General features: G+C 38.7%; 1 protein-coding gene across 1 annotated transcript in view; it reads left to right on the forward strand.

The window, feature by feature from the left end:
- Nucleotides 1-17,082, forward strand: part of BRWD1 (bromodomain and WD repeat domain containing 1) — a 112,164-nt gene that overhangs the window by 44,446 nt on the left and 50,636 nt on the right. Inside the window, exons 13-16 of the mRNA XM_034654200.1 lie at nucleotides 731-859; nucleotides 1,304-1,529; nucleotides 11,649-11,834; nucleotides 14,574-14,757. Of these exons, the coding sequence (XP_034510091.1) occupies nucleotides 731-859; nucleotides 1,304-1,529; nucleotides 11,649-11,834; nucleotides 14,574-14,757 (725 nt within the window). The remainder of the gene's footprint in view (nucleotides 1-730; nucleotides 860-1,303; nucleotides 1,530-11,648; nucleotides 11,835-14,573; nucleotides 14,758-17,082) is intronic.

The raw sequence follows: 17,082 nt of genomic DNA on the forward strand, positions 1-17,082 counted from the left end.
GCTAAACTAACATAATTTCAGTTGAAGAGCAAGAGTAAAGTTGAAAAGCAGCCTATTTAACACATCATTCATGATGTAATTGGAGCGTCTTTCCTGAAACCTGCAGTAGTTTGCGGTAAGGTAGGTGCAGGCATTTCCATGTGCACCCATGTGACTTGGCAGCATTCCACTTTTGCATGGTGGTCCGTCATCTTCGTGGAAAGTTTAAATTCTAGGAAAGTACTGATTTTAGTTCATGAATACGAAACTTTATTGATCTTTACTCATTTGTCGTGTGGGTTGTTAGTCAATAGCAAAACAAAAGTTCATGAAATTGCTTGTCATTCACTTCTAAGAAGTAAAGAAAGCCTTTACTTTGGATTGGCTTATGATCTTTCATTCTGTGATTCTGAGAACTCATTCTTAGAATACCTTTCAAAATTTTTTCTAGGCTAGTGGTATCTGAAATGAATTTTATTTTCTGAAAATACGTGCTTAATGCAAAATTTGTTTTTAAATATCTTCTTTCAGAAGTGATTTATTTGGGGGCGCCTGGGTACCTCTGTTGGTTGTGTGTGACTCTTGATCTCAGCTCAGGTCTTGATCTCAGGGTCATGAGTTCAAGCCCCTCATTGAACTATTGAAAAAAAAAAAGTGATATTTATAGCAGGCAGTTGACATGAAAACAGTTGATAAAGCAAAAGCACATGTGTAGAATTGGTTATAACTTTTTCCCCTCTGTGTTTCCTAGATTGAAGGGCAAGGACATGGAGCTGTCTTTGACTGTAAGTTTTCACAGGATGGACAGCATTTTGCCTGTACAGATTCTCATGGACACCTTCTGATATTTGGGTTTGGATGCAGCAAGCCATATGAAAAGGTCTTTTTTTTTTCTTTTTTTTTTTTTGTAGCATCTTAACCACTTAAAAAAATTTTTAATTCCAGTGTAGTTAAGATACAGTGTTATATTAGCTTCAGGTGTACAATATAGTGATTAAACAATTCATTGTATCACTCAGTGCTCATGAAGATAAGTGTACACTTAATTCCCTTCATCTGTTTCACCTATCTCTCTGTGCACCTCCCCTCTGGTAACCATCTTTTCTCTATATTAAGAGTCTGTTTCTTGGTTTGTCTAGAAAAGGTCATTCTTATTGCTTTTTTATAGTAGTAAAATACGTAGTTAACGAAGGTTGTTTTGAAGATAGGTTAGGTGGATTGATTTGGTTTCCTTGTTTTTTTCAAATTATAAATAACTTTAATATTTGTATTCTTTAACATATGTAAACCTCGAAATACCAATCTGTAAACTTCTTTTTTTCAGATTCCTGATCAGATGTTCTTCCATACTGACTATCGACCGCTGATCAGAGATTCTAATAATTATGTCTTAGATGAGCAAACTCAGCAGGCTCCTCACCTTATGCCTCCACCGTTCTTGGTAGATGTAGATGGAAATCCTCACCCAACTAAGTATCAGAGATTGGTACCAGGTCGAGAAAATTCTGCAGATGAACATTTGGTTCCACAGCTAGGCTATGTGGCGACAAGTGAGTGCAAAGTCTTTTTTTTTTTTTTTCTTTCACTTTTTATTTGAAAAATGTAAAAAATAATATATAGAACTTGAAACTCTTAGATTTACCAGTGTTAATAGTTTGCAGTATTTGTTTTATTCTCAGATACATATAATTGTTTTTAACCATTTGAGAGAGAAGTTCTTGACCGCATGTTCATTTATCCTTAAATGCTTCAGTATGTGTTTTCTAAGGACAAAGGTATTCTCTTACGTAACTATAAACAGTTATCAAAAGTAGGACATTTAACACTGATTGAATACTGTTATTAAGTCTGTGGTCTGTAATCAAATTTTGTCTGTTACTCTAATGCCTGTCAAAACTTTCATTGTTCTCCCCTGCTATGGGTCTCAGTTTGGGACTGCACATTAAATTTAGTTGTCTTTGGTGAAGTTCAGGTTCTGCTTCCCCCCCCTTTTTTTAAAGTTTTATTTATTTAGGGGTGGCTGAGTCGTTAAGCATCTGCCTTCGACTCAGGGAGTGATCCCAGCGTTCTGGGATCAATCCCCGCATCGGGCTCCTCCGCTGGGAGCCTGCTTCTTCCTCTCGCACTCCCCCTGTTTGTGTTCCCTCTCTCTCTGGCTGTCTCTCTCTCTGTCAAATAAATAAATAAAATCTTTAAAAAAAAAAGTTTTATTTATTTTTAACTAATTTCTACACCTAGTATGGGGCTCAAACTCATGACCCCAAGATGAAGAATCACATGCTCTTCTGACTGAGCCCGCGAGGCGCCCCCAGATTATACATTTTTTGGTAGAATACGGTATAAATGATGTAGCCTTCCTGGAGCGTCACGCCAGGGTGCTTATGATTGTGCTTTGTCCAGATATTGGTGGTGATATCTTGGAAAACTTGGTTAAGGTGGTGCCTGCCAAGTTTTCCACTACAAAGTTATTTTTCTCTTTGTAATTAGTAAGAATTTGTGTGGAGATACGATGTAAATAACCTGTTCCTTACCAAACTTTACCTATAAGTTTTAGGATTCATTGGTGATTTTTGCCTGAATCAGTTGTTCTAAAGGTTGCAAAATGGTTGTTTTCTAATTCTGTCATCTTCGCATCTGCATTTTATTAGTCTCTTTTTTATGTTTATGTAGTTCATTAAGTTTTAATATGGACTTGGGGGTTGTTATATAGTGGCTTATAATCCATAATGGTCATTATTTTGTTGCTCATATTATTTTTAGATTTGAGTGTGAGTCTCTTCAAGCTGAGTGTTCCCTTTCCTGAGTCCCTTGAACACTTCCTTACTTTCTGGCACAAGATGTTAGAGTCCCATCTTGTACTTTGCTGGTCCTAGTCAAGGGCAGAGTTTTTGTTTTTGTTTTTTTTTTTAAAGATTTTATTTATTTATTCGACAGAGATAGAGACAGCCAGGGAGAGAGGGAACACAAACGGGGAGTGAGAGAGGAAGAGGCAGGCTCACAGCAGAGGAGCCTGATGTGGGGCTCGATCCCATAACACCAGGCACGCCCTGAGCCGAAGGCAGACGCTTAACCGCTGTGCCACCCAGGCGCCCCGAGGGCAGAGTTTTTGCTTTGTTTTTTTGTATTTGTTTCAGCAGGTAGTGTTTCTCCATACAGATGTTATTAAGCAAAGAAAAAAAAATGGTTCTCTTTTGTTTGGATGAGGTTTGTTTTACTAAAAGTTAATCACCAGTTATCACTATATGTTTACTGTTTCAGGTGTTTATTTTTTATTAGTTTAATTGAAGTATAGATTCCATACAACAAAATTCACCAATTTTAAGTGTACAAGTCAAATGACTTTGGCAAATGTTAAACCATTATGTAACTGCCACCACAATCAAGGTACAGAATGTTTCCAGTGCCCTCAAAAGTTCTTTTGGGCCTTTTAAAATTTTTTAAATTAATTAATTAATTTTATTTAAATTCAGTTAGTTAACATATAATGTATTAAAAGTTTCAGAGGTAGACGGCAGTGATTCATCAGTCTATAACACCCAGTACTCTTTATATCGCGTGCCCTCCTTAATGTCCCATCACCCGGTTACCTCATCCCCCCACCCTTTTCCCCTCCAGCAACCCTCAGTTTGTTTCCTGTGATTAAGAGTCTCTCTGATTTGGTCTTTTATTTTTTCCTCTCTTTCCCTATGACCCTCTGTTTTGTTTCTTAAATTCTACTTGTCAGTGAGATCATATGATAATTGTCTTTCTCTGACTGACTCACTTTGCTTAACATAATACCCCTTAGTTCCATCCACATCATTGCAAATGGCAAGATTTCATTTTTTTTGATGGCTGAGTGATATTCCATCGTATATTTATACCACATCTTCTTTTTTTTTTTTTAAAGGATTTTCATTTGTTTCTTTTTTTTTTTTAAGATTTTATTTTATTTATTTGACAGAGATAGACAGCCAGCGAGAGAGGGAACACAAGCAGGGGGAGTGGGAGAGGAAGAAGCAGGCTCACAGCAGAGGAGCCTGACGTGGGGCTCGATCCCATAACGCCGGGATCACGCCCGGAGCCGAAGGCAGACGCCTAACCGCTGTGCCACCCAGGCGCCCCTATACCACATCTTCTTTATCCATTCATCTGTCGATGGACATCTGGGCTCTTTCCATAGTTTGGCTATTATGGACGTTGCTGCTATAAACATTGGGATGCAGGTTCTGTTGGGCCTGTTTGGAATCTTCTCCTGGCGCCTTGTAATGACTGTTTTATTTTGTCACTTTTATTTTGTCTTTTTGAGGAATTTTGTGTAAATGGAATTGTACAGTACTAAATCTTTTGTGTCTGGCTTCTTAGCATGGTGCTTTTGATATTTGTTTTTGTTTTGCGCAGATCAGTTGTTTGTTCCTGTTTGTCGATAGTGTACCATGGTATGTGTATGCCCTCATTTATTCATTTAGTAACAATTGAAGGACAGTTGGCTTTTTTCTATTTTGGGGTTATTATAAGGAGTGCTGAAATATCAGACTACCATGTGGGTTTATCTTATGTCCTTCTTTGGTACTGTTAGTTTTTGCTATGTGTATTTTAAATTTCTGTTATTAGGCACAGACACATTTCAGATTGTCCTCTGGGTGAATTCTTTTATCATTATGAATTGTTCCTCTTTTTCTTTGGTAGTATTTCTTGTTTTGAAGACTTTTTCTTTGTTTCATATTAATATGCTAGTCCAACCAATTTTGGTGAGTATTGTCATGGTGTATCTTTTCAGTTTTTGTAACCAATTTGTCTTTATATTAAAACAGATTTTGTGCAGGCATCAATCCAATCTGACAATCTGTTCATTGGAAAATGTAGACCATTTATATTTAATAAAATTATTAGTGTCATCAGGGTTAATTCTCTACCGTTTTGCTCTTTTTTCCTCTTTGTCCTTTCTGTTCTTTGTGCCTTTTCTTTTTTTCCTGCCTTGTTTGAAATTAATTACTTTTAGTATCTCATGTTATCTCCCCTAATGTCTTACTAACAATACCTGTTTGTCTTATTTATTTCTAATGGTTATTTCTAATGGTTCTAATGGTAGGACAGGAATTGTCAGTGTGTGGGTTTGCAGACCTGTGGTTTTATCCATGACCTTTTGGGGTCTTTAAGGTCACAGCTATTTTCATGTTTCTTGACATTAAGAGTTTCTTATGGTTTGTGTTCCTCTCTAGTTTCTTGTTTTATTTTTTCCTCTCCTCCGCTATGATCCTCTGCCTTGTTTCTCAAATTCCACATATGAGTGAGGTCATATGATAATTGTCTTTCTCTGACTTATTTTGCTTAGCATAATACCCTCTAGTTCCATCCACATGGCAAGATTTCATCTTTTTGATGGCTACATAATATTATATTGTGTGTGTGTGTGTATGTGTGTATATATATATATATATACACACACACATACATACATACATACATACACACCACATCTTCTTTATCCATTCATCTGTCGATGGACATCTAGGCTCTTTCCATTGTTTGGCTATTGTGGACATTACTGCTATAAACATTGGGGTGCAGGTGCCCCTTTGGATTACTTCATTTGTATCTTTGGGGAAAATACCCAGTAGTGTAATTGCTGGGTTGTAGGGTAGCTCTATTTTCAACTTTTTGAGGAACCTCCATACTGTTTCCCAGAGTGGCTACATCAGCTTGCAGTCCCACCAACAGTGTAGGAGGATTCCCCTTTCTCTGTATCCTTGCCAACATCTGTCATTTCCTGACTTATTAATTTTAGCTGTTCTGACTGGTGTGAGGTGGCATCTTATTGTGGTTTTGATTTGTATTTCCCTGATGCTAAGTGATGTTGAGCACTTTTTCATGTGTCTGTTGGCCATTCGGATGTACTATTTCCATTGCTATGCAAAAGCTTTTTATCTTGATGAAGTCCCAGTAGTTCATTTTTGCCCTTCCTTTGCGTTTGGCCACGTGTCCAGGAAGAAGTTGCTGCGGCCGAGGTTGAAGAGGTTGCTGCCTGCGTTCTCAAGGATTTTGATGGATTCCTGTTTCACATTTAGGTCTTTCATCCATTTTGAGTCTATTCTTGGGTATGGTGTAAGGAAATGGTCCAGTTTCATTCTTCTGTATCTGGCTGTCAGTTTTCCCAACACCATTTGTTGAAGAGACTGTCCTTTTCCCATTAGATATTCTTTTCCTGCTTTGTCGAAGACTAGTTGACCGTAGAGTTGAGAGCAATTTCTGGGTTCTCTGTTCTGTTCCATTCGTCTATGTGTCTGTTTTTGTGCCAGTACCATCCTGTCTTGATGATTACAGCTTTGTAATAGATCTTGAAGTCCGGAATTGTGATTCCAATAGCTTTGGTTTTCTTTTTCAACATTCCTCTGGCTATTTGGGGTCTTCTCTGGTGCCATACAAATTTTAGGACTATTTGTTCCATTTCTGTGAAAAAAGTTGATGGTATTTTAATAGGGATTGCATTGAATGTGTAGATTGCTCTGGATAGCATAGACATTTTCACAATATTTATTCTTCCAATCCATGCATATGGAACGTTTCTCCATTTCTTTGTGACTTCCTCAGTTTCTTTCATAAGTATTCTATAGTTTTCTGAGCACAGATCCTTTGCCTCTTTGGTTAGATTTATTTCTAGGTATCTTCACATTTTTGGTGCAGTTGTAAATGGGATCAACTCCTTAATTTCTCTTTCTTCCATTTCGTTGTTGGTGTGTAGAAATGCAGCTGATTTCTGTGCATTGATTTTCTATCCTGCCACTTTACTGAATTCCTGTGTGAGTTCTAGCAGTTCTGGGATGGATTCTTTTGGGTTTTCCACATAAAGTGTCATGTCATCTTCAAAGGGTAAGAGTTTGACTTCTTTGCTGATTTGGATGCCTTTTATTTCTTTTTGTTGCCTGATGGCTGAGGCTAGGACTTCTAGTACTGTGTTGAACAGCAGTGGTGAGAGTGGACATCCCTACCATGTTCCTGACCTCGGGGAAAAGCTCTCAGTTTTTCCCCATTGACAATGATATTCGCTGTGGGTTCTTCATAGATGGCTTTTATGATACTGAGGTATGTACTCTGTATCTCTACACTGTGAAGAGTTTTAATTAAGAAAGGATGCTATACTTTGTCAAATGCTTTTTCTGCATCTATTGAGAGTAAAATATGGTTCCTGTCCTTTCTTTTATTAATGTATCACATTGATTGATCTGTGGATGTTGAACCAACTTTGCGGCGCAGGAATAAATCCCACTTGTTTGTGGTGAATGACCCTTTGAATGTACTGTTGGATCCTATTGACTAGTGTTTTGGTGAGAATTTTTGCGTCCATGTTCATCAGGGATATTGGTCTGTAATTTTCCTTTTTGGTGGGGTCTTTCTCTGGTTTTGGGGTCAAGTAATGCTGGCCTCATAAAATGAGTTTGGAAGTTTTCCTTCCACTTCTATTTTTTGGAACAATTTCAGAAGAATAAGTATTAATTCTTATTTAAATGTTCGGTAGAAATCCCTGGAGAAGTCATCTGGCCCTGGGCTCTTGTTTGTTGGGAGATTTTTGATTGCTGCTTCAATTTCCTTGTTGGTTATGGATCTGTTCAAGTTTTCTATTTGTTCTGGTTCAGTTTTGGTAGTTTATACGTCTCTAGGAGTGCATCCATTTCTTCCAGATTGTTTGATTTGTTGGCATATAGCTGCTCATAACATGTTCTTAAAATCCTTTGTATTTCTTCAATGTTGGTTGTGATCTCTCCTCTTTCATTCATGATTTTATTTTATTTATTGGGTCCTTTCTCTCTCTCTTTTTTTTTTTATAAGCCTGCCCAGGAGTTTATCAATCTTACTAATTCTTTCAGAGAACCAGCTCCTAGTTTCATTGATCTGTTCTACTGTTCTTTTGGTTTCTATTTCATTGATTTCTGCTCTGATCTTTATTATTTCTCTTCTCCTGCTGGGTTTATGCTTTATTTGCTGTTCTTTCTTCAGCTCCTTTTGGTGTAGGCCTAGGTTGTGTATTTGAGACCCTTCTTGAGAAAGACTCGTGTTGCTAAATACTTCCCTCTTAGGAGCTAGGAGAGCCTTTGCTGCATCCCAAAGATTTTGAACAGCTGTGTTTTCGTTTTAATTTGTTTCCATGAATTTTTTAAATTCTTCATTAATTTCCTGGTTCTTTAGTAGAATGTGCTTTAGCCTCCATGTATTTGAGTGCTTTCCCACTTTCTTCTTGAGTTTCAAAGCATTGTGGTCCAAAAATAGGCAGGACCTATGATCCCAGTCTTTTTATACTGGTTGAGACCTGATTTGTGGCCCTGGATGTTATCTGTTCTGGAGAATGTTCCCTGTGCACTAGAGAAGAATGTGTATTCCGTAGCTTTGGGATGGAATGTTTTGAATATCTGTGAATCCATCTGGTCCAGTATGTCATTTAAAGCCCTATTTCCTTGTTGATCTTTTGCTTAGATGATCTGTCCATTTCAATAAGGGGGGTGTTAAAGTCCCCTACTGTTACTTTATTATTGTCGATGTGTGGTTTTTTTTTTTTTTTTTTTTGGTATTTAATTGGCTTATATAATTGGCTGCTCCCGTGTTAGGGGCATAAATATTTACAGTTGTTAGATCTTGTTGGATAACACCCTTTAAGTATGATATAGTGTCCTTCCTCATCTCTTATTACAGTCTTTGGTTTAAAATCTAATTTGTCTGATACAAGGATTGCCTCCCCAGCTTTCTTTTGATGGCCATTAGCACGATAAATGGTTTTTACCCCCTCACTTTAAATCTGGAGGTGTCATTGGGTCTAAAATGAGTCTCTTGCAGACAGCATATGGATGGGTCTTGCTGTTTTATCCAGTCTGATACCCTTTGTCTTTTGATTGGGCTTTTTAGTCCATTTACATTCATGGTGACTTGTGAAAGATAGGAATTTAGTGCCATTGTGTTTCCTGTAAGGTGACTGCTTAGTATATTGTCTCTGTTCCTTTCTGGTCTTTGTTACTTTTGGGCTCTCTTTGCTTAGAGGACCCCTTTTAATATTTTTTGTAGGGCTGGTTTGGTGATTGCAAGTTCTTTTAGTTTCTGTTTGTCCTGGAAGCTTTTTATCTCTCCTATTTTCAGTGACAGCCTAGCTGGATAAAGTATTCTTGGGTGTATATTTTTCTTGTTTAGTACCCTGAGTATATCATGCCAGACCTTTCTGGCCTGCCACGTCTCTGTGGCTAGGGCTGCTGCCAGTGTAATGTTTCTACCATTGTAGGTTACAGACCTCTTGTCCCGAGCTGCTTTCACAATTTTCTCTTAGAGATTTCTAAGTTTTACTATTAGATGTTGGGGTGTTGACCTATTTTTATTGATTTTGAGTGGAGTTTTCTGAGCGTCCTGGATTTTGATGTGTTTCCTTCCTCAAATTAAGGAAGTTCTCCACTATAATTTGCAACAATATACCTTCTGCCCCTTTCTCTCTTTCTTCTGGGATCCCAATTATTCTAATATTGTTTCGCTTTATGGTATCACTTAGCTCTTGAATTCTCCCCTCATGATCCAGTAGTTTATCTCTCTTTTTCTCAGTTTCTTTATTCCCCATCATTTGGTCTCCTATGTCACTAATTCTCTCTTCTGCCTCATTTAATATCCTAGCAGTTAGAGCTTCCATTTTTTATTGCACCTCATTAATAGCCTTTTTGATTTCGACTTGGTTAGATTTTATTTCTCCAGAAAGGGATTCTCTAGTGTCTTGTATGCTTTTTTCAAGCCCAGCTAGTATCTTTTTTTTTTTTTTTAAGATTTTATTTATCTATTTATTCGACAGAGATAGAGACAGCCAGCCAGAGAGGGAACACAAGCAGGGGGAGTGGGAGAGGAAGAAGCAGGCTCATAGCAGAGGAGCCTGATGTGGGGCTCGATCCCACAATGCCGGGATCACGCCCTGAGCTGAAGGCAGACGCTTAACCGCTGTGCCACCCAGGCGCGCTGGTCCAGCTAGTATCTTTATAATCATTATTCTGAACTCTAGTTCCGACATCTTACTAATGTCTATATTGATTAGGTCCCTGGCAGTCGGTACTGCCTCTTGTACTATTTTTTTTAGGTGAGTTTTTCCATTTTGTCATTTTGTTGAAAGAATAGATGAACAAGAGAATAACATGCTAAAAGGGTAACAATGGCCCCAGAGAAATATATACTAAACAAATTAGAAGAGACCTGAAACTGGTGGTGGGGGAGGGAGAGAGAGAGAAAAAAAAAAAAGAATATAATCAGGCTGGTGAATAGAAGAGAGCCATATACTAGATTTTGGGTGTATTTTGGTCAGAAGAAACTGCATCCCAAAATTTTAAGGAAAGAAAAACTTACATATGACTGTACAACTATAAAAATGAAAATTAAAAAATGATAAAAGGAATTGATAAGTTGGTTGAAAAAAGAAGAAAAATTTAAAAAAAATGAAAGTTTAAAAATTAATGTTGAAAGACTAAAGAATCATGGGAAAAAAGCCATGAATTCTATGTGCTGTATTTCCCTAGTGCTGGAGTTTTGCAGTTCTCGTTGATAGATAAACTTGGTCTTGGCCGGATGTTCTTGCTGATCTTCTGGGGGGAAGGGCCTGTTGCAATGATTCTGAAATGTCTTTGCCCCAGGTGGAACTATTAATTTCAGTCTGTTAGGGTTCTCCTTATAAATTGCTGGGGGCTTAGACTGTGTTATATGTTATGTTCAAGGAAGATGCATTTTATGTGGGAGGATATATAAGGAATTGTTTGCATGAAAAAGTTAGTGTTTAGATAATTTTCCAGACCCCACAACCATCTAACACCTTTTATCCATTAATGTTAAGTAAACCTGTTATTTCAAAAATAAAGCAGCAAAGGCACTTTTAAAAAATCTGATTTTGTACTTGAAGAATTATGGGTACTGGCTATGCTAAAAGCATACGGAAGAGATAGAGTAACTTAAGCTTAGTGGGAGAGGCATGTGTAGTTACCGTCCTCAGCGCCACCCGCTCTCAGGACTCTTGGGTTGGGGGAGCTATAGTTGTAGTTTGTTGAAGAGTGTTACCCTTTTTTTTAAATTAAGAGAGTGGAGGAGAAATGCCACTGCTTTTCTCTACATCAGAAATCACACATTGTTGCTTTGGTCTTGTCAGAGACCTTGGGAAATAAGAGTTTAATGAAATATGTCTTATGTAAGGCAAGGGGTGTGTTAGTGTGAGACAGCATAATACAGCTTCCACTGAAACTTCCACATGTTTACATGTGCCCACTTCAGGGGTTTCAATGTCTTTGTTGAGGTTTGTGGTGTTTGGTATAAAGGAAGAGTTTTGTGTGTTTTGAATCTTTTTTTTGATCCAATTAGTTATGATACAGGATATTTTTAATGGCTTATTTTTTTATTTTTTAAATTTTATTTTATTTTTTTTAACGATTTTGTTAGAGAAAAAGAGCGCACACATGAGCAGGGGGGAGAGGGAAAAGCAGGCTCCCCACTGAGCAGGGAGCCTGGCACGGGACTCGATCCCAGGACCCCGTGGTCCTGACCTGAGCTGAAGGCAGATGCTTAATGACTGAGCCATCCAGGCACCCCTAAAATAAATCTGATAATTGCTAATACAATTTTAACTGTAGTCTTCTGAAAGTTTGTTTTCCTGTTCATGTTTATTATGATTTTGTGTTATGGTTGTGAATTTACAGGTGATGGAGAGGTGATTGAACAAATTATAAGCCTACAAACCAATGATAATGGTGAACGAAGCCCAGAGTCTAGTGTTCTTGATGGAATGATAAGAGAGTTGCAGCAGCAGCAGGATCAGAGAATGGGAGCAGATCAGGATACTATTCCAAATGGACTTCCAAGCGGAGAAGAAACACCTCGACGAGGTAAGATATATGAGAAATATTTTGACTTAATATGGCTGAAATTGAAGAGTAAATGAAGTCATTGTCAGGTACATGCAGTATGAAAAGTTTTAAGTGTATTTTATTTATTTATTTTAAAGATTTTATTTATTTGATAGAGACAGCGAGAGAGGGAACACAAGCAGGGGGAATGGGAGTGGGAGAAGCAGGCTTCCTGCTGAGCAGGGAGCCTGATGCGAGGCTTGATCCCAGGACCCTGGGATCATGACCTGAACTTAAGGCAGACGCTTAATGACTGAGCCACCCAGGCGCCCCTAAGTGTACTTTATAACTCTAGTAGTGCCGCGACACCACCCGCGGAGCCGCGGTGTGATTTGGGAGAAGGACGAGGCAGAGACAGGTTAGCTGCGAAAGAAAGCGTGGGTGCAGGGGACGACTGCAAGCGTGCCACCGCTAAGAGTGCGATCGCCCCGAACAGGCTGCAACCTCACGTATTTATTGGCGGTAAACAGTCAAATACAATCAAGGGGAGTCCGTGATCCTAGTGAATAGTAGCACATCACGGGTAAGGTCATGGGATTTGATGATGTCACATTCAGCAAGTGAGGCCTGTTCTTTAACATGTTTCTATGGACCCCGCAGGTTCAAGAGCAGTCAGGTTTCGGTTGGGGTTGCGTTCCACCCTTTAGCAGACCCAGCGTTCCTGGCTGCTTGTTTTCTGAGGGGATTTCGGGAAGGGCAGCGTTCCACCCTGAGCAAGCCAGGCATTCCCAACCGCTCGTGCTCTGACGTTTACGCTGAAGCACGCAGGGTCACAAATGTGTTTTCCTGCTTTATCCTTAGCATAAGCTCTCGGCCAGGGGCTGCTGCATGGTAGTCTGAAGGTGTGAAGTTAATGTACTAGCAAATGGACATTTGATTTTCAAGTACTTCAGAGGGCTATTAAAACCTTTTTTGCTCTAAAATAAGGGTATTTGCAAAATTGTATTAAATGAGTAAAGAAAGTGTTGTTTTTTGTTTTTTTAAAGGAAAACGACAATTCTAAACATTTAAAAAAATTAGTTGGGTAGATCATGAAATGTTTCTTACAGAATCAGAAGGCTTAAAGTGAATTTTCAGGGTGAGGTTCTTGATCGTGGAATATAGTGCTAGTTACTTTAGTAGTGGGAGTGATGGAGGGGAGCAGACCATGGTTCTGCAAGTGGAAACTTGCTGGGGAAGATAAATGCCTGTGGAAGATGGGCGGAGCCTCCAGTGCCACAGAGGTCATCCCTGTCATGTCACACCTGTGCGGGGTACTCGGCTACAAATTTCAGTAGATGTTTCCACTTGTCTGTGGAAAAGAAAAAGCAAATTCTCCCAAGAGACAGGTTAAATATTTTGTGCAGGAATATTACTTCGAGTTGATGCTGTGTTCTTCTCTGACTTGCTTTTTCCCCTTGACGGTATATTCTAGATATCATTCTGTATCCACTCACAGTACTTCCTCATCCTTTTTTATAACTTCATAGTACTCCACTGTGTGGAATAACCATTTTTGTAATTAATCTGTTTATGAGCAGTTGAGTCCTCAGACTGCTATTTACGAATGATGTGATGAATAACCCGTGCATATGTTTTCTTCACGTTGTTGGAGAATGCTAATATAACGTGGGCAGTTAAATTTAGAATTTATTGTTGGTTCTCAGTTCAAAACATGTTTCTTAAATATCAATACATTCTAATATAAATATTTGGATTAATAGGAGCCTTTAAGGGGTGGGGTGCCTGGGTGGCTCAGTCGGTTAAACATCCCAACTCTTGCTGTCAGCTCAGGTCTTGATCTCAGGGTTGTGAGTTCCAGCCCCACCATATTGGGCTCCATGTGGAGCCTACTTAAAAAAGGAAAAAAGGGTCATACAATGTTCTCTTCAGTAGATGAAGTGTGGTGCAATGCAAGTTGGTTCACATTTGATTGGTAAACAGAGTGCTGTACCTAGAAGAACACAGGGGTTGTGTTCAGTCATGTGGATTTTGCCCTGGCCCAGGAGAGCTGGCAGAGGGAGTAGAATTTTATAGCCTCCTGCAGGCAAGGATATAGCCCCCAGTTTCTCTGTTACATCAATAGCAGGAGCCCCTTCATCCAGTATTTTAAGGAAGCAAGCGTTTTATCTGGGATACCTGCTGCCACGTTGGTCTTCATCCTTCATCCTGCTGACTTGGACTCATGGGGGGTTGCCCTACCCACCTGATCGGCTCTGCACAGTCTTGGGGCTGTCCTCCACTCTCTCAGCTCCAAGTCAGGTGCTGCCAGCATTTCCCCATTCTGCATGTTGTGGTTTTAATCCACTCTGGCAGCTTGCCTGCCTGAGTAGGTCAGATTATCTCCTAAAGTCACAGGTAATGTCGGTGTTCGAGCTCTTGTTATGAAGCCATCACAGCTAAATTTTCCAAAAAGATGTGTTTCTAGTGTACNGCCAGGGGCTGCTGCATGGTATTTGAAGAAGGCAAAGCCTTTAGGATGGCAAATGTAGCATTATAGTAGAAAATATCTGTACATTAAAAGATTTCAGGAAGTCTAGTAAAAATGGAAGTTGAAGTTAATGTTTGTTCTGTATTCTGTATTCTGATTCCAGGTACATTATGATTCTTTTTTACAAAGTGTTTTGGATTTGTATTTTTGGTTTGTATTTATTAGGAGGATTGTATATGCCTTTTATGTGTTAAATGCATATTAGATTGAAATTTGTTTTGGAATCAATTTTGACAATTTTCCTGCAGGTTTTAGAAGACTGAGCTTAGACATCCAGTCCCCTCCAAATATTGGTCTGCGTCGTAGCGGACAAGTGGAAGGTGTTCGTCAGATGCATCAGAATGCCCCTCGTAGTCAGATTGCTACGGAACGGGACCTGCAGGCTTGGAAACGAAGAGTGGTTGTACCAGAGGTACCACTAGGCATATTTAGGTTTGTTTTAGGATATCTATTAATATTGTTTCTTTTTACAAAAATATATCTATATGGTTATTTACACGTTTTTTACTCCATTAGTGGTACAAATAATCATATAAATATATTTTAGTAATGGGTTGGAATCTATTTTAATTGTGGTAGGAAAATGTCGAAATTGTTCTCTAAGGTTTTACTATGGTAAATTTTTTCTTGACCATTCCTGTTCCATCTTTACAAATACCTGCTTTTCTGCCTTCCGTGTTATTTTGAAATAAATCCCGGGTGTGTCATTTTGTTCATAAATATGTCTATGTAATTCTAAAAGATAAGGAATTGTCAATAATTCCTTAACAGAACCAAATGTCCAGTCAGTGTTTAAATTTCCAACTGTTTGATGTCAGCAAGTCTATTTCTTCAGTGGCATAATTTTGTCAAAAGGCATGTAATATGTATTTTTGTTCCGCAATGTTGTCAGGCATTGGTGCTCACTGGGGAGGCTCATTAACTCATTAGGGGCCATAAAACAGTGACCTCTCAACTCTGTGAAGTCTTCATTTGTTACAGTGGGCACTTCTAAAAAAGAAATTTACCCAAATGTACTGTTTGATTATCTAGTGGTAAAGTTCGTATAAAAAAAGACAAGATAGATGCTTATTTTGCTTTATTTACCTTCAGAATGAAGATTTACTCCCTTCCGCCCCCAGTAATGACCAATTTGTGTTTGTGGTCTTCACTCTGTAAATCACACTGCTGTGATTTAGATTATTTCTAATATCCTTATTAAGTTTTTCCATCTCTGGCCAGGAGGAGCCTCTTCAAGGTGCCTCCTGAGTCCTTTTGAAGTGACGGTGGTATCCTGCTGTAGTGCCGTTGCTGCCAGGCATGGCGAAGTGTCACAGGTTCATCTTCTAAATTTCTCATCCTGGATGTGGAATCATTCTTGAAGTAGCCTGATGTTCTTGTAGTGGGAAGTATTGTATAATTACAGCCGGGCAGTAGGGTCTTTCTTGCTACTGAGGTGTAACCTGATTTTTGAGTTAATGAGATGGAGGTAGCGGATGTTGCTTTTCGCTGATACCTGAAATATTAAGTGTTCTGTTATGTCTCAGAATAACTAATACTTTGAAGATAATTTTGTAAAGGTATGCCTTCTTGTGTTTAGGCAGAAGAGTTTCAGTGATTGGTGGAGGAATGTAGTACTTACATATTGTATGGTGAATTTAAGGATGTTTACAAATACACAATAAAATAATGAAAACCAAAATCTGGTATTGGGATGAGAAACAAAGAAAATCACCGTCATGTATGTACTATGCCATAATTAAGACTTAGAATTGTGTCTGAGTTGCATAGTCATCAGAACCAAAAGTGTCATTTTGGGGTACTTTTTATTGTCGAAACCAAGGGAAGCAAACAAGTATCAGGAGTGAAAGACCTGAAGAATAGTTCCTTAAACAGGCATATATTTATTCTCTTAACATGGAAGACTGGAAATAGTTTTAGGCTGGAATCATGGTGCCCCGGTTAATCAGGGACTCAGGCTCCTCTGTTTCTGATCTCCATCTTAGAGTATGGCTTCCAGGCTTAAAGTCACCTCAAAGTCCAAGATAGCTGGACTTACACAGTAGCCATGATACATCTGCTTTTATGTTGGAGGGTGGGGGTTTAGGCCAGAAAAAAGGAAGAGAGACAGAGGGAAAAAGGACATTTCTTGTTGAGGGGCTTCATTTAAGCATCCTTAACGGTCGCACATGACATTTTCTGTTCTCCTAACTCATTGACAAGAATGTTGTCATATGGCCATACTTAGCTACAGAGGAGGCTAGATGTAGTTATATTTAGGGCAGCAAAGAGCCTAGATAAAAACTGAGATTCTGTTTCAAATGAAGAAAAGGGGAATGGAGTTTTTGCATCAACTAGCAGTCTCCTATAATAAAATTCTCCCCAAGAAGAGTGTAGCTTATTATAGTGCTGTATTCTAAAATACACGTGAGATTTTGTAAGGGAGATGCTGAGTGATCTAATAATGGTCACTGCCCTTATGGCAGTCCTTTTAGTGGGAGCAGTGGGAATTTTACATAACTATTTACTTAGGGTGGCGTTTGATGAGGAGCAAGAGAAAATTAAAAAGTTTTGTTTTCCAGCTATAAAAGTAAAATGTGTCCATTGTGAAAAACTTAGGCAATAGATGAAAGTGTGAGACAATCATTGACTCTAATGTGCAGAATGATGAGCACCCAGTATTGCTTCCCAGTAGACACAGTTCTGGTTGGGGCTGGATTTCATGCATGTAGTTTGTCTTAATTCAGTAATCGTAGAAACTCTCTTCATTCTGGTCAT

This window comes from Ailuropoda melanoleuca, chromosome 1, assembly GCF_002007445.2.
Source record: "Ailuropoda melanoleuca isolate Jingjing chromosome 1, ASM200744v2, whole genome shotgun sequence".
Lineage (NCBI taxonomy): Eukaryota > Metazoa > Chordata > Mammalia > Carnivora > Ursidae > Ailuropoda > Ailuropoda melanoleuca.